This window comes from Nipponia nippon, unplaced genomic scaffold (assembly GCF_047370975.1).
Source record: "Nipponia nippon isolate SJK-2023a ecotype South Korea unplaced genomic scaffold, ASM4737097v1 scaffold_2, whole genome shotgun sequence".
Lineage (NCBI taxonomy): Eukaryota > Metazoa > Chordata > Aves > Pelecaniformes > Threskiornithidae > Nipponia > Nipponia nippon.
In genome coordinates, this window is record NW_028262336.1 from 29466206 (window position 1) to 29489931 (window position 23726).

Below are 23726 nucleotides of genomic sequence, written 5' to 3' on the forward strand. Positions count from 1 at the left end.
CTGAATGAACTTACATGCCTGCAACGTGTAAGGCACACGCGGCTTGTACAGGTGGGCAGGATTTGTAGCTCCTTTTTCCCCCCTCTGAGAGTAGTTTGCCACTTACTATAAGCAGAATTGCTGTTTGCAGCGCAAGGCGGTGCTGTGTAACTTGATCAGGCAGAACACGGCCAAGAAAAGCAGGGCAAAACATAATAAAGACCCAACCGCAGCCGTCAAAGAAAAGGTCATAGGACTGGTGTTTGGAGCGCGGGAGGGGCACGAGACACAAAAGCTCATCTTGGCTCTGTGCTATCTGTTAAAAGGATGAACGATGAAAGGTATGATATCCTCCCTGGCTAGGAGAAGCAGCATCTTCTCCATACAGCTACATCCCCCATCATTTTTCAGTTTAGAGTCGGTGAGCACCGCAGTTTGCAGGACTGACAGTCTCCTGTGAGGGGACAGCACTGTTTCTGGGTGATGTTTTGCACAAATGTGAACTAATTAGAAGAGTGAAATTTCATCCCAGTGAGTGTTTACGATGGAGGAGAGAAGAAACACTCGCAGGTTTCTCCTTTGCTTCCAGCCACCAGAGCCAAGGAGGGCGGACGGGGTAGGGAGGGCAGAGAGGGGAGACACAACCAATGCACACGAGCTCCCCAAGTGGAGTGATCGGTTTTGGCAGCTACCCTGGGAGAAAAGGCACCATCAACACTGTGAAACATGCAGGAAAACCTTTAGCTGGCAAATGCAGGTTTATCTTTTCCAGAGGTAGTGAAGAATGGAAAAGGCCCAAACAGAGTTGCAGATAAGGAAGGGAGCAGAGATGAGATCAAGCCAGCTCCGGAGACCAGTTAGTTCAGGTCTCTCCTGGATACAGCCCTCTTCTTGGAAAGGGGGTGTTGAAGGAAAACAAAGCCTGGAAGAACCTGGAATATCTTTATCTACAGACGCAGCTTAGCAAATGCCACACTCTTCCATTTTACATAGAAGAAAACTGCCTTACCTGAGTAGTTTTCGCCCTTCTGCCTTGCATGCTGTTACTATGGCTAATTTGTGGGTTGGTGGCACCTTCGGAAAGGCAGTGGGATTTCCTACAGGGTAGCGTATTGTAATTACTGTAGGAAGGTGCATCCTCGGCGGTAACCGATGCCATCTTATGGCTCCCGATATCAGGGATGTCAGACACTAAATTCCGGCAGTACCCTCCAAAGGCATTCCGCGGGCCACCGTTGACAGTACTGCTCGAGGTTTTGGGGGAATACAAGTCGCTCATAGAGTTGGCGCGCTGGCAGGCGACAGGCGGCTGGGGGCTACCGCTGGCCTCCGTCCCCCGGGTGGCCTCAGCATCCTTCTCCTCAGCCAAGCCCAGGATTTCCTCATTGCTTGTTAAATGTTCCTGGCTGAGGTCGGAAAGCGAAAACTCCAAGCTGTCCTCACGCCAGATGTCAGCCGATTTGGAGCGCTTCTTCTTGAAGCTGGCCGTCTCCATGAAGTTCGTCCCGTTGGCCGCGTATCGATGTGACCTCCCGTCGCCCTCTGCCAGGAATGGCGTCTCGTCCCCATAGAGCCTGCTCTCCTCAGAGTCAGGCATGCTCTGGACGGAGGCAGCGGTGAGGACGGTGCTGCTGTCCACGCTGGGGGTGACGGAGGAGTCGGTGTGGTAAGAAACGGGCCGCAGGCCCATGTCCACGCGGTCCACCCAGATGGGGCTTCCAAAGTCCTCTAGGTTGGCCTCCTGGGCGAAGGGCTCCAGGCCATTCTCCGCCAGGGACTGGGGGATGCTGGGGGTGCTGCTGGAGCGGGTGCTCACTTCTGAGTTACGGTGGATGATTTTTCCGGAAGAAGCGTGCCGCGTCCGGCGAGAGGATTTATTGGAGAGGCGAAGCGAGCGGGAAGTGTGCTTGCGGCCCAGGCTGGCGTGCTTGTCTCCATAGAAGGCGTGCTCCACGCTCTGGCTCTCCGCGTTTCCCATGGTGTCACAGTCTGCAAGGGGAGACAGCGAGGACCGTTAAAGGCGGCAACCAAACACGCAGGCAAGAAGACACACAGATGCCCCAGTACACCCAAAAGAGGTTGTTTGTTTTTTTTTTTAATGAACCTGTCCCGAAACCTACACCACAGCTTCCCCTGGGTCTCACAGGATGTGCTTTAACAGTGGCAACGAATCCCACAGAATTAATTAAGGGAGCCAGCGACTGTACCAGCAAACTTATAAATATAACTCAGTTAAATCGGCATGCAGGAAAATGCCAGGCCATAGCTACGCTGGTGTGCACGAAGAGTGTAGAACAGGGGATGGTTGAACGTTGGCTTGGTCTGAGCTGGAGCCAGTTTACCACCAAAGTGCACCGGCAATCGCAGCTCTGCACACATTCACTTAACTCCTAATATCAGCCAATCCTTCACAATTCAAGCTAACACTACAACCTCAAAAAATCAACAGCTATTGTTTATCTGCATGTAACAAGATACCAAAAAGTAGATGGATATACACATTTGCAAATCTGAAAAAAAATTGAAAAAATTTCAAAAAATTGAAATTTGTAGCTCCTTTTTCCCCCCCTCTTTTTTCCCCCCTCCCCCCTTGAATTTTGAAAAAAATTCAATTTTTTTTGTGCTAGGAACTGCGAATTGAAGCACCAAATAGCAAAGTACAAATACAACTGTTTGGCAGCGAGCTAATGATAGGTTTGATTTCTGGAACAAAAAAACAGTGCAACATTAAGCAGGTACAGAGAGCCCCACACAAGAAAGCCATATTATGAAAAATAAATTAGCATGAGTGACTCAGACTATACAAAAATAACCTTTCCTTCCTACTCACTCTGAAGCAGATAGCTAGATCTAAGCGCTTTGATCTAGCAAAGAGAAAACTGAGCTGGAATGCAGGGACTGGGTTTCTGTCCCCATCTCCGTACCTAGCCTCTTGCGTTATTCAGTTGCGCACGTCCTACCGTGAAACAGGTTTCCCATCCAGAAGATGGGAGTGATGATCTGGATTCAACCTTAGAAAACACTTTGAGGTCTGTGATCTCACTCAACAAATGTCAGAAATATTTTGTCAGTAGTATTGGCTCTTTCTGGCCAAAGACCAAGAAGAAGAACAAGAAAAGTAAATGTTAAGGTACATGGCCATTCAAAATTAAATAGGAGATCCTGAGTTACACACAAGACAATTATATCTAGATAAACAGTCCATAAATCTTGAACAGAAATTCCAAGACAAAACTTCCTCGTTTTGAGGTATTTCTATTAGTCCTGGTTGAAAAAAAAAAAAAGCTGCCCGGACAGTAAAATAATCTGGAGTTTTTCATTTCTTGGGGCAATTTCCTCTCCTTTAACAGGATGCACCAATGGGTATGGAGCCAGATGCTGGCAGAATAAATGTGATGGTGTACTTTCCCTCAGTATCTAAATATACGCTATTGCTGCTGCACAGAACTGAATTAGCCCTACATAAACTACACAGAAAGTGAGGAATTGATTGTGCTAAATGCAGGCCCAGCAGTTCTGCCGTAGGCTGCCCTGGGCACATATGGTGGAACTGAACTTCTGCAGTCATGCTTCTGACCACAGTCAGAGGACTGTGCTTCTCTGCTCTTCTACCCCGCTAAGTAGGTCGTGTCTGAGGCTAAAGATCTGTTCAGTGCTGGAGCAACAGGCACCTCCATAAATATCTGGATATTTCTGTATCTCAAACAAATATAATCACATGTCAAGTAAACTATACCACGAAATACCCTACGTCTACTGAAATTAATGGCTGAACTCCCATTGACTGTCATGAAACTTGGTTATCATGCATCGTTTAGAAAAACAAATGCGCTGAACAGAGGGCAGGTTTTAATCTAAAAAAAAATGACAGCATTATAAATCCCTAGACAGGGTTTATTATTCCTTAAAAGCTACAGCCCTTTGATCCGGACCGTACTGAAAAACAAATGTCAGCTAGCTTTTGCTTCTAAAACATTTTATAGCACAAAAACTGCATTTTGTCTTCCACACTGATGTCTAAAACCAGATCTCAACACTCCCCATCTTGCAAAAGAAACCCTCTTGGGGTAATGCTTTTAGCTGCTTTGATTCTGAGATTCTTGCTAACCACACTTTCATTCCACAGGATTTCCACTGGCTGCAAAGCCCATCAGAGTATGCAACCATTTATCTCCAGTCTCCAGCCATGCAGCCATCACTTCAGTACCTATCTAAGGATTAAGAACAGTTTTTAAAGTCCTGTTGAAACCCTGAACGATTGAAGAATGGCTCTTTACCTTCAGAAACAGAGCTGCCAAAGGGCAGGAGCGTCCCCCGCACACCACACAGTGAGGCACACTTGCTGATGGAAACGCCGGGCAGCGCAGCTACAGAAAGCAGCCCTGTGCCACCATCTCGATGTAGTCTCCATGCACACCGGGCAAAATTTCACCCAGCCAAAAAGTAACAGAACCACAAATGACTTGCAAAGGACAGGAGCAGCAGCTCAGGCTGCGTCCCGTGAGGAAATAACGCTGCTAGAAACACTCTCATGGAAGGAGGAAAGTCTTTCCTCCGCAGACAGTGGCAGGAATGTTTACTTAGTGATTTCACACAATGAGAAGTATCTGCTAGATACTGGCAAGAAGTGTCAGACTTCAAAGTAAAGAGTTGTCCCTTTTTAATTCCGTGGATTGGTGCTTTAGGTGAGGATGCGTTTGCAAATCCCGCAGACGGCTATCTGTCCCGGCGATTAGCCCATACCTCGCTCCTGCATCCAGGAAGGACGACTGAAGAGGCCTTAACCCAGAGCCAGCAATTTCCCCAGCCTTACGTTGCAGGTTTGCACGTTCTGCGCGGTGGGCGCGAGCGGGCCGCAGGCAGGCACGGTGCAGCTGATCCAGCTGCAGCGATGCAAGACGGCGCCATCCCCGCAGTTTGTCACTGTCCCCAGGGACAGCCAACCCCACTGGGTCAAGCTGAGGGTGCCCACTTGTGGGGTGCCTGAGACAAATGGCTCCCCCTGGAAGGGACCCCCTTCTGACCTGCTCACCCCCATTTTTGCCTCCCCTCTTCATTTCTGACTGAGCATTTCCACCAGCTACCCTCAACCAGTTCAGATGCTCATGCAGCTGAGTCCACTAAAACAGCAGAAAATAAACCCAGGGAGGGGGGAAAAAAAAAAAAAGACTTTATTTATTAGTTTATTTTTGCTAGGGTAGTGAATTCAACTGGCACGTGCCAGAGGCAGCACAAGGGTGCCTGTCTGGGGATACAGCAGGGCAAGGATGGGGCAGCATGGCCCGGGGGGGCGATGCAGGAGCCAGGGAAGAGGGGACAGAGAGTGGCACCTCCTCCATTTTTTGGCAGCAATGAGCTGTTAGGTCAGGTCAGGCAGATGTGGAAAGGCAGCCCTGAAACATGTGAATTTGCACTGAAGCAGATGCCAGCATTCTCAGCTAGCAGGAGCGGGCTCTGGGCAGGGGAGGGGAGCCCCAGCCTTCCCCTCCCAGGGGCAGCGGCAGACACCCTGGGGCAGAAACGTCTTAAACTGCTCCAGCTACGGCTGCCAGATGCTGCCTGTCTACGGCTTAACTGAATTTAGCACTCTCAATGAAAAAAATCTGTATCAAATTAAGAAAATGAGTAATGTTAATGGGAGCTGCACGCAAATGCTGGTAGGACAAAGGCTCCCCTTGTTAGCTCACCCATCGAATCCAGAGGTGACCATTAAAGACCTATCAAGGTACCACCAGGATACAACATAAATCAAGTGTGACACGTCTTGGTGATTTAAACAGGTCTGTCGCACTCGGCCAAGGATTGCAACGTGTCAAAAATCTGGTCTGAATTATTCTCTGAAGCTAGCAGAGATTAGTGCACACAGACCATGCACTGCAAGCAGAACTAGTTGGAAATTTTTCAGCAGAAAATGTTGATGCATCAAAACCCAAACTTTTCGTGGGAATAGACCGCTTTTGATGAAAGGCTCCTCCGCTCCAAGAGGGAGAGATTTGAAAACCAAAGCGGGGAGACAGGCACGTCTCCTGGACGAGGCACTAGCTCAGTGACTCAGTTGCTTGCTGAAGATCGAGATTCGTATCTGCAGTCCAAGTCAGGCAAATGAGGGGTGGCAACTTGTTCCTCCACATCCTCAAGAGGCGGCCTGACCATCGAGCTATCGGCTGCCCTGGGAAAGGGCTCTCTCTCCCAGAAGATCTCGTCCTTACTGGCTCAGAGCAGGGAAAATGTCAAAACTGTGGAAGTCTTCAAGGGGTCAGGAAAGTCACCTTTTAGCCAGCTTGCATGTCAAGAGACAGTACAGGAGTTTGAGTTGGGTGTTTTTTTTTTTAAACCCAAAACTTAAGATTGATATCAGCACTAGGATCTCAGCAGGGAGAACACAAATTCTGCAGGAAAGCTTTGGAAAAAACAGCGTTCCCTACATCAACTACCCTAGACAGACAGACTGAACTCTAGCTGAACTGCTGAGTTTTTGCTGGATGAGTCTTATATAAAATGGTTACACATAAAGCTGATCATATTCTAGATGACCACTGATGACAGCCCCATCAAAGAATATAATTTTCTTTGAAAACAGTCATTTTCCTTTATCTTCCCTTTCCCTCAATATTAAATATTTCTTAAAATAATTACAAAACCAATATACTCGTTTCAACTAAACCTAAGTTACTAACTCTCAAACTTGCAGAAAGTTGGGCCTTTAGATTCCAGAAGAAAATCTGAAATATATTAACTTTCCAACCAAATCTGAAGCACCTCACAAGACAACAGATTGCAAATTTAAAATTAGATTCTAGTGGGAGGCCCTGGTGACAAATCTGTATTTTTCTCCTGGAGTGGAGCTTGAAGGCTGTGAGAACCAGAACAATGATTAAATCCACAGCGAGCAATGAGCCTACAGAAATAAACTTTTGCTAAAATCTGCCAGCCAACAACAAAGATTTTTACTGAACTTACAAGAACCACGTAGAAAAATGTACAAGACTAATAACCAAGTGTGAACATACACATTTTATTGTAATTAAAATGTGCTTTTTCAAAAGGGCACGAGAGAGCCTGAAATTCCACATTAAGCCTTTCAGTTTCTTGGAAACTTCAGCAGCATATTTAATTGTTTTCAAATCAGAACCTTTTAACCAGCCATTTCTTTTTTGTAAGCCGCTCTCGCATATGTTAAAGCATGGGATGGACTCCAAAAAGGCCCTGCAGGCAATTCAAATAAGAGGAGGAGAGAGAGAGGAAGGGATGTCATCAGTAGCTGCTTGATAGCCATTCAAATGCCTTTGTATTGCTAAATGGGTGTAACCATAAACCACATGCAGCTTATCCAATTTTTCCCCTCCCGTGAACCATTATACAACACAGCAAACTCCTAAACAAAAATATATGGACACACATGTACCTTCCGAGGCAGTACTGGTATCCAGCGTAACCTTCCCCAAGAGAGCTGTGGCATTTAGAGGTATAGAATTGCAAATGACACCAAAATGAACAGTTACTGGGACTGCAGAAGCTGACAGCACCTGCCACTCAGCGACTCCATTACTCGTGCGTCAGAGTCTATGACTATATGCCAAAAACCTGGGGAGAAAGAGGGGAGAAAAAAAAAAATCAGACAAAGGGTTAGCAGGAACGGCTGTACAGGAGGAGGTCTTCTGCCAGGTCCTATTATCATCACTTACCTAAGAAACACTGTGCAATATAGCATGCGAATGCTGTGCTTAAATTTGAATGATGAAATCTGATGATGGCAGAATAAATGAAAAACCCAGTTGAGCGCTGTCAGCCCAAACTACAGAACACGGAGAGTTCCTCTTCCCACCACTTTGTACAATAAAATTCCCCATACACATTAACATGCCCCTGCTGAGGATTGTCTGTCTCAAGCAGGGCTAGAAAATCTCAGGTCCAAAAACACACCTGCGTCCGAAGAAGACTGCCAAGAAAGGCATCTTCCAATAAACCAGGGTTTAACTTCTGGTAGCAAGGGGGAACCCAACTGCCCAGGGAACAGGCCTGAAACTGGAAAACCTCAGAGGAGATTTCTCTGTGTAGACTGGCTAATTTACAAAAAGGGTGGTTATCCAAGCAGGGATTTCATTAACATTTTTCAAGGGCGAATCAGACATCTAGGGCAGAGCATTTACATGCGTTTTTGTGCATGGTGAAAAGATCGTTGGGTTAATTGCATTCACTAAGGCAGGGATACAAGAGACCAGTCTGCGCCTATTTAGACGTAAGACAAGTCATAAGAATAGTCCTCAAGTTACACACAAGTGTGCACTCGTGCGGGTACCAAAGCGCAGTCCTTTCTTGGCCTGATACCACTGGCAAGCTCCCTTGAATGTAAGCCAGCTCAAGGTCCAGTCCTGTGAGAGACCAAGAACCACAAACTCACCGGAGGGCTGGGTGCTCTGCCCACGCCAGCTCTCAACTCCCCCTTCTCCCAGCCAAACACCAGCAGTGAAGCATCAACTCAACACTGCACACAGAGTTTAGAGAGGTATAAAGTTTTCCAAACGTCTCAAGGAACAAAAACCTTGGAAGAGATTACTGATGCCCTTCATGTTATTAGAGCTGCCTGGTGGGGAAATTGTGATCCTCAATCTTGGCTGGATTCTCAAAAGAGATGAGAGTCACCAGCTCCTTTCTAAATTAAAAACATTCTCATTTTCTTTCTCCTCCTTCATGTTCCCCTCTCCACTCCCCACCTCCCCCTCTTCCCCCAAGCTGTTGGTTGAGATCTGAAAAGCAGTTTGTGAATTGCTCAGGAGCTGGCAGAAATTAATAAAATGAAGCTCATTTATATTGAAATGGACTCATTACCATGCCAGCTGCCAATAATTTGCAAGACGGGAATCTTGCTGACAAACAAGGTCCTACAGGCAAGAGGCTTTCCACCTGCATCCACCGCACGACGAGCAAGCCTGCACTGTGCATTCCTCACCTCCAAAGAAAAAGGAATTGCAACCATCTTATTTCAGATCCACCTGCTGCTGCCCCAGAAAACTTGTCCAAAAGAAGGAAAAAACAGATGCGGCTGAGCATTTTATCAAATTTTCCATCCTGAAGTGGCTTTTGAGGAGTTTGTAACTCCAAAAGATCTGCTCCAGGCTGAAGCAAACTCTGGTCGCTTCTATGAGAAACCAGCTAAAACGTCACCCACTCCCCACACCGCCTGTGCTCCTCCAACAAAAATCATTCTTCTTCTTGCACTCATTTGTTAAAAAGGTGGGAAGATCCAAAGTGGATGTTTATAACTGGATACTGGATTATCCAAATCCTCACTATACTCCAGTACATCAGAAGGGCTGGCAACATCCTCTGCCACGAACAGATGAGTACCGTGCACACACAGCTCCTCCAGAAGAGGAGGATTTATCATTGCCCACGGATTCTTTCCTGAAAAGGTTTGTTCCTATTAACTTTTACAACTCAGAGAGTCTTTCCCAAATGAAATCAAACCATACTTTTTGAGAATAACATCAGTTTTTCACACTTCTCTTTGTCTGCCATTAACATGCACTGGAACGGTCCTTGCCCCACGCTTCCCAGCTCACCCCGACAGCTCAGGCTCTGCCACAGCAAAAATTCTGGGGGTCTGCAGTGCTGAAGCAGCCTCAGACAAGGATTTCCCTCCAACAGGGTCTTAGCAGAAGGGGATGCCCGTGCTCCTCCATCAGGAGGAAAGGCAGAAGCAAACACGAGCACAGCCCCATGGTTTGCTTCCCAGCACAGAGCCCTTCCCCACACAGGACATGTTTGCTCCTGTGGACTCTTCTTCTATCAGTGGACCCTGACTAAGGGGGAAGCTGACCACATGTTCAGACCACCAGTAACTCACCAGTAACTGTTCTCAGGGTAGATGGACAATTGTAAACAACCACACCTGCAACAGTTCATCTTGCTCAAAAAGAAATGCCAGATAAAGATTTTCAAACTTCCATGCTCAAGACAAAATATTCAGTCTTAGAGCTGACTCCTGCAAACATGCATACACACACACATATATACATCTATGATGCATGTATGCATGCATGTATGCCAATGTCTACATACATCAGTGCAACTCCTCTTGTTCTTTGAAGGTTTGGAAGTAGCACAGCTGTATTTATTTCATAGCCACAAAACAGCGCCTTGAAAAATCAGGCCAAAGAGTTCCCACAGGGCTCATCACACAGCAACTTAAGTCAATCCAAACTGAGGAAGCTTGCAGCAAACCACCATGAATGGATTAAATGAATGCATAGTTAGGAAGCAGAATATATTAGAAGAGCACCTTGTTATTCATCACATCTACTGCCTGTGGTCCTAGGTAGAGCAAAGAGACGTTTGACTTTTACATGCTAGGAGGAGTGTGCAATGCCAAGAGATTAGGAAAAAAAACAGCACACCTGTTTTCTTTTTGCTTGCAGACACTTGACATGAACATTAATGGATGAAAAATATGGAAGTTTTCTAAAAGCCTCCTTTTCAAAGCACAATCCTTCCTTTCCAGCAAGGAAAAATTAGCATGCAAGTATATCCCCTTGTCCAGTGAACATGAAGATTTGGCTAGAAGGACGACAGCTCTCTTTCAATTCTATTTTTATTTTTTGATCTTATGATGCATCATTTTTGTCAGATTCCAAATGCAACTGCAGATGTGAAATCAGTTGGTCATTAAGCAAATCTTCATCCAGCTTTGAGAGGCCCTTGGTAATTCTACTATGAACCATCAGGATGTATATACACAGATAGAAAGCAGTAGTCATTTCATACCAAAACGATTTAATATTAATCAGTGGCTCTGGGCTGTATTCCCCACCCACGATCCCAGTTTCACACCACCGTAACTCTGGTGTTCGATCCTGTCTTCTGAAATGGAGAATCAGGCGCTTTATTTGTAACCGGAGGCCACATTTTGTTAGCCTTTATTACCACTAGTTAATATGAACTGCTGCCAAAATCAATCTTTCAAATCACCTATGCTGAGAAGAAGGTAAATGCTCTAGTATGCTCCAGGGTCCTGGTGCCCTGACAACTCTGGCTCTCCCCATCCCATCCCCCTGGGCTGCCCTCCACAAAATGAAACACTGCAGCCCACAGGAGATGGATGGATGCATGGATGGATGGATGGATGGGTGGATGGATGGGTGGGTGGAGGCTGCTCTATGCCCAGATCTTTGTCTGAGAGGGCTTACCGTGATGGGGCTGGGTGCACGCGTGGGTTCAGAAATATAATTCAGAAATGCTCCAAGCTCCCCCATTCTCAGTGTAGCCCCTGAAACTACATACAACACTGAGCTCTGAGACCAACTCAGTGAGTGCATTGCAGAAGCCGGTTGACTTTTAAACCAGTGAAAATAAAATGACAAACATGCTCCTTTTTGTGTTTTCTTTCTATGACATGTAAAATGTCAGAGAAACCTTTCGTTTGTGAGAAAAATTAATTTTAAACAAACTATGGCTTATACTACCTGTCAAAGAGAACGTCTGCTCCTGAAATTGGAGTCTGACAACGATGACCATCCAGACAAGGCTGGGGGGACCGTCCACAGGTCCGCAAGAATTGGCCAGCAGAGCTGGAATTGCAAAACCTCTTTGCAACCGTCTCACTAACACGCAGCCTTCGTGTCTGTCACGATTAGGAGAACAATGCTGGGTGATCACTCCAGATGAAGAGGAGGGGAAAGAAAAATAAACCCACATTCTCTTTGTGGAGAACTCACAAAGGGAAGATGTGGGAAGCCTTGTTCCTCCAGCTGTAGCACCACACCTATAAGAATTTCTCAGGGAGGAAAGAAAGGGCAAAAAGAGAGGGAGGGAGGAAGGTCCGTCAGGAGACCTAAAACCTCCGTATAGCCAACAGTCAACCATCCCCAAATCACAGCTAAAGAAAACAAAACCAGAAGCATGGCACTGACAAAGCACCGTGGGGCCTTGGTAATAAATTAATGGAAGACAAGAGCAGGTAGGCCAAGGGAAAGCCCCCTCTTCAGGGTTTCTATATTTATACGAGGGGATGTGAATAATTGACACGGTTGTGCATTTGTTTGTTTTTTAATCATTTTTACAAATATCTGAACATGTTTTAAGTCTTTCTCCTTCCCTTCCCTTTTATTTTTAATGGTGGGAAAATCCCCCTTTCTTCCCTAGGGGAAATCTGCAAGGTTTTACACATTTACAGAAAAGGGCAAAGCAGGGAAAGGATTCTAATTTCAGATCATCAGACATAAGCAAATCTATGGGAAGCCACAAGGGCAACTCCCTGGAGCCTCTGGGGCAGACGAAGAGCAGCTTGCACGCTGCATCCTGGGAAGCGGAGGGGTTTTATAACCCGCTCCGGGGAGCCGCAGCCAGTGCTAAGCCATGAGGGAGCTGCAGGGAAGAAGGAGCCCACTTGGCTTCCATGGAGGACAAGAATGAGAAAGGTAGCTACAAGGACTGAGTGTGCATTTATGTGTTACTTAATAAAAGAAAAAGAATGCCCACAATGCAGCTGAAATAAAAAAAAAAGGTGCAGTTTGTTTATTTACCTTAAGATTACGCACTATTGTTATTACACTTTGCTTGAAAAGGGCTTTCTGCTTGTGCCAAATGAGCAGAGAACTGCTGATACACAATGAGGATGGGATGTACCAAATGCATTAAAAAACCCCTTTATTTAGAAGTAACATGAAAATGTTCAGACTGGGAGACAGAGCCCTGAATGGACCCATCAGAGCACTCACTGTGCAGCTGAGGATGGGCAGCTGGAGGAGGGAGAAGCGGAGCGGGACACGGCGGACCGTGCACACACAGAACCACCACCCAGTGCCACGGTCTCCGGCAATAAAAGTTGAAACCCTTGGCTTGAGTGACCGGGGAGCCACTGCAGGCAGGATGTGAAGGATTAAAATGTTGCGGGAAAAAGTTAAGGCTGATAATTGGGGGAGGGGGAATTGGAGAGGAAGTTTTTAGCGTATATCCTCATTTAAGCACAGAGGTAAGTAATCTGATTTTCAAGCAATGCCAAAGACCTCACACAGATCATTAAGATGGTGCCTGAGATATGAAGACAAGTATCTAATTTTAGATACCCCAACTCGTACTGGGGAGGGATTCCAGAGGTCTACGGAAAAACAGGCAGCAAATTAAACTCAGGCGAATGCACGATCAGAGTAGCTTTCACATTTTGGTCACACTCTCTCTGACGGAGAATGAGGTACCTCACTGAGGTACAAAAGCATTATAAGGTATGCTGTATAATTAGTAGAAAGGATGTAAAAGTAACAACAACTTCCACAATGAGGCCACAAGGGAAGTATAATAAGGAAAAGGATCGACATGGAGGATGTCCCTTTAAGTTTATAGCATGCCTTGTGGAACTTTTGGTACCAGTATCTCTCTCTGTGAGCTCCTACTTTTCAATCAGTCCCTCGCAAGATTCAGTCTTCACTGAACCTGTTTGCCAGGGCCACTGCGCTGCGCTAGGATGGAGAAGCCAGCAGCTGCAGCACTGCAGAGCTGCCTCCTGTGCCACCTTGGGCAAGCTGGGGAGCTCCTTTCCTCTCTGTGTAGCATGAATACAGAGCTCTCACCCACTGCAGAAAGACCCATGATGGCTATATCCCCAATTTAAAAGGGCACTGGGTGCCTCCAAGGAGGAAAGCCACGTTTACCCGGCAGAAAGCACATGTTAAACATCCCACGCTTCCTGAAAATAAGAGAGCTTATCGCTTGGCATGTCAGCGATGCCACAGCCGGGTTGCCCTGGCATCTCCAGGTCGAAATGTTAGCGGGACAGGGCAAGACGGAGATGCTTGAGACAGGAGTTCACCCAGGCCAAAAAACAGGACTACCAATAGGACCACCAGCCTCAGCCTGCACTGAGCGCTCCCGCCGGGGCTGCCAGAGAGGACGGGAGAAACATAAAGGAGCCCCAGGTGAAGAGGCAGCTGTGCTGCACAAAACCCGACACTGGGAACTATAACTACTGCTTATTCAGAGCCTGGGAGGAGAGGCAAGCGAGCATATGACCAAATGGCTGCCGTTTTCACCCAGTGTGATGATATCAACCGCAGCAGAGCAGGTTTCTCAGCCTGGCATTACCATAGTATAAGCCCTCGCCGTTTCTCCAGCACACAGAAAAAAAGAAAACATGCATGCAAAACTCGGCTGGTCTGTACCAGCTTGCCACTGTCAAAGTTAAATTAAGCACTCAGATTTTATCTTGCACGTCCTGACAGAACCTGATCACTCCAACACCGTCGCAGAGATGTATCCGCACCTCAGTTACGTTTATCTGGGTTTACCGGTTTCAGTCACAACTCGTACATCACATCTCCTGACACAACTCCTGCTGAAAGCTCTTGCCCCGCGGGAGGAACACACAACACGAAAGGATGCACGTTGGGTGTTGTTTCTTTAATTAAGAGGGGGCAAAACCCATGAGGGATGGTAATCCCGGGGGAAGACACCCTTGGGGCTCAGGGGGTGAGCCCCTACCTGGGGAAGACGCAGGAAGGGAGCACAGAGCCCTGCCACAGAGCGAGGAAATGGACTGATCAGCAAACGTTTTTGAGAGGAAAACACAAAACTATCAGAAGTCAGGCTAAGGTAGCTTTGTGATGGAAAGCTGAAATCTGTCAGCTCTGAATGTAGCCTCAAAATAAATGAATGCTTTGCCTTCATTTTCAGTAAGGGCATGGGGGAGCAAGGCACGTGAATCACCACATCTGAGGTATCTGAGGAGCAAAATTCAAAGAGCTTAAAATGTGCCAGTCAGCAGAAGTTTTGAATCTGCATCCCAAAACTATGAGAGAAGCAGTGCAAGCAACCACAGGGATATGGACAAGAATTTTTATATTAAAACCTGCAGATCAGGATCCTGCCTGGGACTAAAGAACAAGTGATCCCAGCAAGGACATAACCATCTGTCTGGCCTCAACAGCATGCAAGGCTGGAGAGCACACCTGAGAGACAGAACAGGGATCGACATGGGAAGAAATGGGAAATTGAATCTGATCTCTTCTCCAACAAGATCACCCATTTTCCAGGGGAGGAAAGGGAAAAAGATATCTTTCCAGGAAACTACTGGTTAAGCTAAAGATGACAGAAACTGGCATAGGAATTACGATGTGCATAAGAAACTTTGCGAAGAGGTAGTGCTGAAAGGAGAATTATCTGGCTCAAGGGACCGGGTTTTTTTAATGCTTTCAATGATGATGCGAAAGAAAAAAATGTACCAGGGACTTGTGCTGAGGACACAAAGCTAGAAAAAGTCACAATACAGAAGAGACCTTTTGTATTGATCCCAGAGGACCATAAGCCCCTGATGTGATAAAAGTGATAAAAAAGCAAATGTAATCAAAAGATGCACCAAGCAAGACTTGCCCAGCAGAAACAGGAGCGAATGCTGCCACAGAAGACATTGACCTCATCTGGAATAACATGTGCAATCCTCGTCATCTGTGGCAAAGGTTATTACAGGCCAGACCACCTTCAAGAATAGCAAGGCAGACACAATGAAGCACAGAGCTTCACTCTGAAAAGCAAAAACAACAGGACTGTCTCATGTGGCAAAACAAGAGGTTGCAAAAGGACATGATTTATGTTCACGGGCAGAAAAGGGTAGGTTAAAAAAAATCATAAATTCAAATAGTTGTATTCATAGTAATTTCATCCCGACAAAACAAGCAATGCAAGGTTAAAATAGACTGTGCCTTCCTCCCGCTCCCTCATCCCTTCGCAAATGGCCTCGAGACAGGCAGCAGTCCCTGGTACTTGGCTCGAGCAGGGAGACCTGCCTAAAAGCAGCCAGTCCAAAGCGTATGCATGGGATATCCCAGGAGAAGAGCCATGCACAGCAGGAAGGTCCCCACCGTCCCAGCGTGACTGGTGCTGGCCCCAGCAGCTGAAGGAGCAAGCCAGGGTGATCTCTCTCTCAGACACATTTCAATGGGCAAGGATTGAAGACTATACAAGTTTTGCACAGGAATTTCTCTTGGACAGATGAAACTTTGCCTCTAGGATAAAAAATCTGTAGTCAAATGGGACACAAGCGCGTAACAGAGAAGCAGCTTTATGCACTAGCAACCCCAGTGGATCCAGCTGGCTTGCTCAGGAGATGATTACTGCCCTGGATTTCATGAACTGACCAGCCTTGGTAGGATCCATGGACTGCATGAAGGGAGAGAGCTCGTCCTTTCAAAAGGTGTGAAACTCAAGCTGTTTCTGAGAAATATGAAAAAAGTAATACATTGATGAAGCTGGGCTAATTCTCCATAGTTTTGCAGGCACAGTAGTCGGTTCAAGTTCTCCTCTGGCTTTGCAAACCGTGGTCCATAAAGGCAAAATGGTGCTGCTGGCACACACAAGCTACCTGTAATCTGTGCAAAGCCAGCACTGACGGTTGGCCAGCTGTGGGTCTTGTACCTTTGAGCTCCTGACATCCTGCAGAGCAGACTGCCAAAAACACCTTCATTTTTCTTCTGCTTTTGAAAACGATTCAAAAAGTATCACCAGAGAAGGGGCAAGAAGAGGTGTTCCAAATCCTAGATGGGAATTTTCCAGCACCAAGCTCTCACTTTCTCTTAGTGCCTTAATATTTACATATTATATGAAAAGCATAAGCAACTAATTACAAGAAAAACTGAGGCCAACTGTTCCAGGAGCATCCAATAACGTAGTAACTCAAGAAAGTCTCTTGTGAAGATGCCTCCCACAGGAGAAGTGGAAAATAGAGATTTTAGGCTTACCAGACACAGGACTTTCATCTGGACCTCCCTGGTTTTGGAGGACTGACATCCTCTTGGGTACAGGATGGAAAGGAGCATGCAGGTGCATGCATGCATGCAGGAGTGAGGGCAGGGAAGCCACTCTTTCTCTATTTTATTGATATATCTGGAAAATCAAGTTTTCAGTTGAAAATAGTGAGCGAGTTTAAGTTAAATCTGTGGTTGTAGCGATCGCTCAGAGCCTCGGATCTTGCTGCACGTCTGCCTAATCCTGCCTGCGAGCTCCAACGATACAGCAGCACTTGACTGTGGCCCTCCGCAGCTTATAACTGGCTCCAGAGTTCCTTAGCTGTCCCAAACTCACAAACCACATTTCAGTGAATAAACCATTCACCAAAAAAAAGGAAAAATTGATTTCCTAGCCCGAAGTGAAACATTAGTGGAAAGTCACCCAGTAGGGCTATTTATTAGAAAGAGCGCTACAGATGCTGCCTGACTGAAGCACGACCAGAGTGTTGGTGGAAAAGTGCTTACTGTCAGCTCTGGTTCAATGCCTTTTTTATAAAAGAAGGTCACTAATAAAATGTTCTGCCTTAATATTTATAAGAAGAATATTTTTCTTACCTGTAGCAGTTACTGTGGGATAGTCACATAAACGAAACATTATACAGTGCTAAAATACTATAACATGCTTAACTGGGATTTTTTAAGGAATTCTGAAGTATGCATTAGAAATGCAAACATCTCACGAAACAATAGCTGTACCTCTTCAAAAATGCCAAGTTGGTGAAATATCAGCCACACCATCAAACGAAGACACAGTAAATCTACACAGCACTCGATATTTTCAGCAGTAGTGTCATTCCATCATTTCAATGCTTCACGTTGGTATGTGGCCCAAAATAGTCCTAAAAGAAAATAACCAGTTTCCTCTTTAAATTTAAAGAGTGGTAGATGATTTTAGTAGCTGAGAAAGCTACTGATATTTTCTGTGGCATCATTCCCAGCCCAAACGAAAATAAAAATTGCAGCAAATGTACACATGGTGTATTTGCGGGCACACTGACCGTATTCACCTATGCCCATGTTACAAGTGAATTATTCAGCCCACCTGAGCTCACAACAGTTCCTGAATTCACGTGAATGGCATCTCTCTGACAAAGGGAGCGATCTCCAAACTGCTGGGAAGACCACACTTGCCCAATAATTTCCCAGCACTGTTTTTGCCTGTATTGCACACAGCCCCCACTGTGTTACTGGATAAAGTGATTTTTACTCAAATAGGTGTTAAAAATAATATCAGGGAGCCTGAATTTCAGTCCTTTTGAAAGTCATGGTTCCTCCCTCCTGTGCCAAAGCCACCAGGAGAGGTGACTCCCCTGTGCCTTCCACTCCACCAGCAGCCACAGCCTCACTATATCTCCACACGGATCCTACAGACCTAGGACAGAAGGAGTAACTTATTTTTTTGCAGCAAGTGGATATACCTCAAAGACAAAGAAGAGACTACTGCCATTTTGAAAAGGAATTTTAAAGGGAACCTCTTTAAAGAGGGGCCAAAAGAGAGCAGCGAAGGACACCTTTACCACTGACCTACACAAAGACTCCTTGGTCTTGCAGTGCTTGCACCAGCCTTTGCACCTCTTTTCAAAAGACAATATTCTTTGTGCTGGTTCAGAAATCTTTACTGTTGAAGTTTTCAGAGTACAGAGTCTGCCCTACAGATGCTCTGGTGACCTCTGGACATTTTGCTATCAGAGAGAGTCTTCCCATCTTAAAAGATCACCTTGTCACTCAGCACTGATGGGCTGCGCATCCCTTCAAGTCACCTAAGAGGGAAATTAAAATATTTCAAATGCAATTCCCTCCTCGTCTTGTTTACTTGTTTTTTTCCACCACTTTTCAGAGCCGACATACCTAAATGAAAAGAGGAAGAGCGGGAAAGAAAGCCAGTATTTTGCACTTTATCATTTACAGTTTTCAGCCAACTCAAATCCTAAAAAATCTTAGCCAAAAAGTTATCGCCTGTATGTTAAATAAGGAAAGACAGCTCTGTGCAGTGCAGGAATCTAAGCATAGTCTCAAGATTCAGGCCAGATCTACGTTACAAGTATTTGCCAGCACAGCTATGTCAGTCACCAATTTGATGGAGCATGACCTCTGATTATGCCTGCAGAGGCCACTGCAATACAGTTATAGGAGCAAAACTGTGACATGACTTATAGTAACACATTTTTTTTTCCCCAAAGTAAAACAAGCTTAGAGTAAGCTCTTCCAGCAAAAGCACTGCTTTGCTGGCATAAGCGCCAGCCGCATGGAAAAGGCTTTGTACCACTGTGAGGAGGCTGCGTTGGTGCACCACACCAAGCGATGTGCTGTTAACGCCTATCTGGCCTTGCTGCACCCTGCTCCTGCACCTGCCCTCAGCGACGCGATGCCTTTTGTCATTCCTCCGCCAGCCCCGGTGCTCTCAGCTTGCTATGACGGGAAAGTCACTCTTTTCTCCGCTGGTCCCTGTTGTGCAAAACCCGGGCTGCTCCAAGCAGCCTCCGGTCGTTGCAACACACAGCAACACAGACGCTCTCCTTCTTGTGATGCTGCAGCCGATCGCTGTCAGTCCGCGAGGCTGCCAGCTTCTGGCTACGCTGAGGGTAGGCGAAACCCTCAGGTCTGTCAGGGGAAGAAAAAGTGTCTCCCTCCACAGTGCTGACACCATCCTTTTCTTCAAAAGGAAGCCGTCGAGCTTATGCACATTGGTCTCACTAGGAACAAGCCGCCACACGAGCGATCCAGGCCCTCCCACCTGCAGAAAGCAGCAGCTCTCTTCAACACCTCGCTTTGCACCCGCCCCAAAAGCCTTTGCGAAATCAGTGGAAAATTAATTCAATGGGCTTTGGATCAGGCCCCTGAAGAAGCAATGAGGTTTGAAGAGTCACGTATGACACCAAAAAGCTTAGCCTGGCTTCTGCCTTTTCCGAATTATTATGGGAAATTCTTCGTTGCCTCATGCATGCACTTTCACACCAAAAAGGAAAAGGCAAAAGGGAGCAAAGAACGGGAAAAAAAAAAAAAATCTCAGAGAAACAAAATGTTATTTCTGTGGCCTTTCTAGAAACTATGTCCTCAGTGGTCATTTTTAGCACCCTTTTCTTTGGCCCGCAGTCCCCTCACCAGCCGGGCTGGGCCTGAGCCTCTAAAGCCGGCTCCACTCACCCCTCTCTCAGGGGCTGTCCCACCAGGGTTCGGGGCTGCGGGGAAGGCTCCTTCTCCTCCTCGTCTCCTCGCTCTGGCCCAGCAGACCCGACAGCCCCAATGAGGAGGAGGAGGAGGAGGAGAAGGAGAAGGAGGAAGCAAAGGCAGTGGCAGGCAGCGCTGCTGCTCTCCCCGGCTGCCAGCTCCTGGCATTGCCCCAGGTAGCAGTCCCAGGGCAGACCATCTCACTTTCCCATCTGAAAAAGAAAAGGTGTGCTTCAAAGGAAACTCACAGTAAGCATTTTGAAAACACCCCTGTTAACATCTCATATATAATTTTTTTTAAAATACCTGAAATTCCCACAGCAGCTACGTTCAGGCAGGGGACCCAAAAAGCAACCAAACACTCTCGTTCCTCTGCAGTGTTCATTGCTTTAAACTTTCAAGAGCCAAATAAGGACAGCACAGGCTGGAGAAAAATCATCTCTCCTTTCAGCCCATTTCACAGGCTGTAGAATCCACTACCCTGTCCTCCTGGTGCATCTGTAAGGTTGCAATTAGCTACCAGTATTTCTGTAATCTTATATACTGTAGCAAACAGTAAGTCCATTAACTGTGACATTTTTGTGGGATTTCTGTTGGTTCGTTTGTTCCAGAGGCTTATATTTATAAAAGACACAGAAACCTGATGGGCTTCCTTTGTTTGCAGTGTTTCAGACAGATTTACCAACTTTCAGGGTTCATTTCAGGTTTAATTATTAGATTAACAGTTATGTACGCAGGCAGCAAACCCCTTTTAAAGATAATAAAAACATTTGAAGAGTAACAATGTTAAAAACAAGAGCAATGCTCCTCCAAGCATCTCCCCAAGTCCCACTGCACCAATTAATATGCAGGATATCGTTTCTTCTGACCACTTATCAGCACAGCAGGTCGCAAGGGAGAAGTAATTTAAACCAGCCGTGTCTGCAACAGTTTTGAAATGAAACAAATGAACTACTACAGCGATGGCTGGAAACGTGGTTTGAGGCCAATTTCTACCACCCCCATTTGCCACAAGCTCTCCTTTACCCTGAGAAGTCTTACTGATTTCACCGGACGGAGGAACAGGGGGAAGAAGGTGGTTTTTGGTGGAGACCTCCTTCCCTGGGACAGGGTGGTGGGGCAGGGAAAGGGCCCCGTGCACCGCCAGCCTGGAAACTGAGGGGTCCAACAGCAGGCTCCGTGGTGAGAGGGTGCACAGACCCCGGGGATGAGCACAGGGACGGGCACCGGGTGTGCTGCTCACGGGTATCGGGGCTGCTTGTGCGCCACAGGCGGAGGAAAAGGGGCAAACTGCCCCCCGACCACCTCACCCCTCTCTGTCTCAAAACAGAGGCCATGCTGCAGCCCCCGCGGGAGAGGGCGGCGAACGAAAGCAGCCAGACATGAGGTTTGCTGCGTCTTATCTACACCCAGCTGTGGGAAAGGAGGGAGGCACTCGATTATCGCTTCTCGCACAGGTTTTAACATGCCTGAACGTATTCTCTGCCTCTTAAAAAAAAAAAACAACAACAAAAAAAAAACCAAACCATGAAAAGGAATGTATAATCACTTTTGCAGGGTACCTTTCCGCTCCAGCTTGCAGAGTCTGCCCCGCCATGTACTTTTCCCAGCGCAACGTGACTTGCGAAACATTTCACACAATGGGCACCTCAAACTTTTCAAGGGAAACAACCTCCCCCGGCTCCACCAGCAAATTAGGCGGAGGCCTTTGCTGACGGCTCCCATACCGACAAGGAAAAATTCCCCGGTGAATTCTAAACATAGAGGTGAAATTAAAAAAAAAAAAAAAATAAGCATTTGTTTACATAGAAGATGCGGGAAGCTCTGGCCAAATGTGCATCCAAGTATATCCCGGACTGCTGAGTTCAGGCTTTTGGTCAAACAACTCTTGCAGCACCCGGAGGAAGCAGGCACCCAACGCACTGTGACCACTTTTTTTAGCACCTGCAAAAATGCCGAAAATCCCCTACCTGGATGGCGCTAACCGATACCGCAACACGGAGGTGCGCGAGATGGCAGGTAAAAATCTTCACAAGAATAATTTAGTTGTGGGCAGGCAGAAAGCAATGCCAACTCTCTGCTGAGTAATACAAGTGCATCTCTCGGAGCCATTCATAAATGCTGGTGCTTCATTTGAGGCACAAAGCATTGAGAAAAACCCAGACCATGAGGAAAGGCAGCTAACGAGATCTGGAATATCGGAAGGGGAGGGGACAGGAAAGGGACTGCAATTAATCTTCCTAACAAGCCAAAAGGCTGGGGAAAACTCTAGGAAGGTTTTGTGCGGGGATTTATACACGCTCGCAGGAGCTCAGCAAGGTTAATAACCTGCTTTTCATACAACACCGCACGTAAATACGCAATTTTAGGGCATAGGCCAACTTTGTAAGTTTATGCTCAATAGCTCCATTTTGATCTTCCTCCTTAAAACCTGACTTCCAACCACATTCTGAAAAGGAAACGAATCCTATACTTGTCTTAACAAGTGGGCAACACCTGCTCCAGCGCTTTTGGTTTTACTGTATTGTTTGGGGTTTGGGTTTTGTTTTTTAAAGCCCAACCTAAAAGGCTTAGGGAAAAAAAAAAAGGCTCGTAACCAGTTTTGGGAACAATAGAGAAAAAGACTTTAGTCATTAACTCCTTTGTTTTCAGGAAACTTATCCTGACATTTCTCTGTCAATGCATCATGAAAAATGCAGAAAATGTGAACATAGACGGGATGGTGCTTCAAAGGGAAAGGTACAGCCCTGCTTTGGCTCTCAGTTTCTTCTGACCAAGCTTATATTCTGGGACATTTCTGTATCATCCAGAGACCTTTTTACTGGAACTTTTAACAAGCAGAAAAAACACAGCAGCATCCCGCTTGCCAAGTGTAATTTGTTTATGCAAGTTTTCCAGAATCCATGTTCTTTTCCCCCATGGAAATCTAACGTCCACTTGCAAGGAAGGTATTTAAATGCTAAAATACGAGATCTGAGCAAAGCTCAGCACTGTTGTAACATAAGTTGGCTCCCGCTACGCTCAAGCAATTTTTTTTATATGAACACTCACGTGTCTGAAGTATTGTCCCGCAGTGCTACACCAAGGTCATTATTTCAGATATCACCCTGACAAGTAACTTTATTAAAAGAAACAAGATGAAGAAATTATGCAGAATTCCAGACAGAATTAGCCCATAATTCAAGTGAGCAGCTTGAAGCGCGGATCAATGCGAAGCAAGATTGCTAGCAGGCCTATCGGCAATGAAGCCATCCCTGGGCTAGCATTTTTTCCAGGGAACTATCAGATGAAGATTAATGGAGACATGAGGACAGCTCTCAGTTTAACCTGTCAGCCAGTGACTTCGGACTAAATTGAATTAGGAATTGTTGATCCCATAAGAACGCTACTTAGACATTTTCTTGCAGTGTACATTGCTTAAGACGCTATCTATCAAAACGAAACAGAAAAGAATTTTTTGCCAGCTGTGTGTGATTTTGACCAATTAATTAATTAATGGAGTTTGAGAGAAATATTCAGAAGAGCACCACATGGTGTGAACAGATAAATGTCCTACTGTACATATTTTCTAACTTAGCCTGTATTTAAGGCAAGCATTAAATAACAAAATGAACAATAGTGAATGCCGTTCTTAGTACTAACATAAAAGAAACAAAATGCGGTTCATTTTGTTGATTCCTTTGCTGTGCCAAGTGTAACACATTGCTAAATTTCTACTGAAAGGATATCATTCACAAAGACCATTCTTGCACTACCTGGAGGTATGCAAGCGACAATTTGAAACACTAAAGCCAGCCTAGCCCATAG

The 23726-nt window shown here is 46.0% G+C and overlaps 1 protein-coding gene across 11 annotated transcripts in view; it reads right to left on the bottom strand.

The window, feature by feature from the left end:
• TIAM1 (TIAM Rac1 associated GEF 1) overlaps positions 1 to 23726 on the bottom strand; it is a 190034-nt gene that overhangs the window by 82191 nt on the left and 84117 nt on the right. For 6 of the 11 annotated variants that reach the window (XM_087758158.1, XM_087758157.1, XM_087758160.1 and 3 more), the window contains one exon: positions 989 to 1968. In XM_087758158.1, coding sequence (XP_087614284.1) covers positions 989 to 1957 — 969 coding nt within the window. In that variant the 5' untranslated portion in view covers positions 1958 to 1968. Of the gene's footprint in view, positions 1 to 988; positions 1969 to 7384; positions 7564 to 17447; positions 17591 to 23726 lie in introns of all 11 variants that reach the window. The other 5 variants (XM_087758153.1, XM_087758151.1, XM_087758152.1 and 2 more) reach the window with 2 other exon arrangements.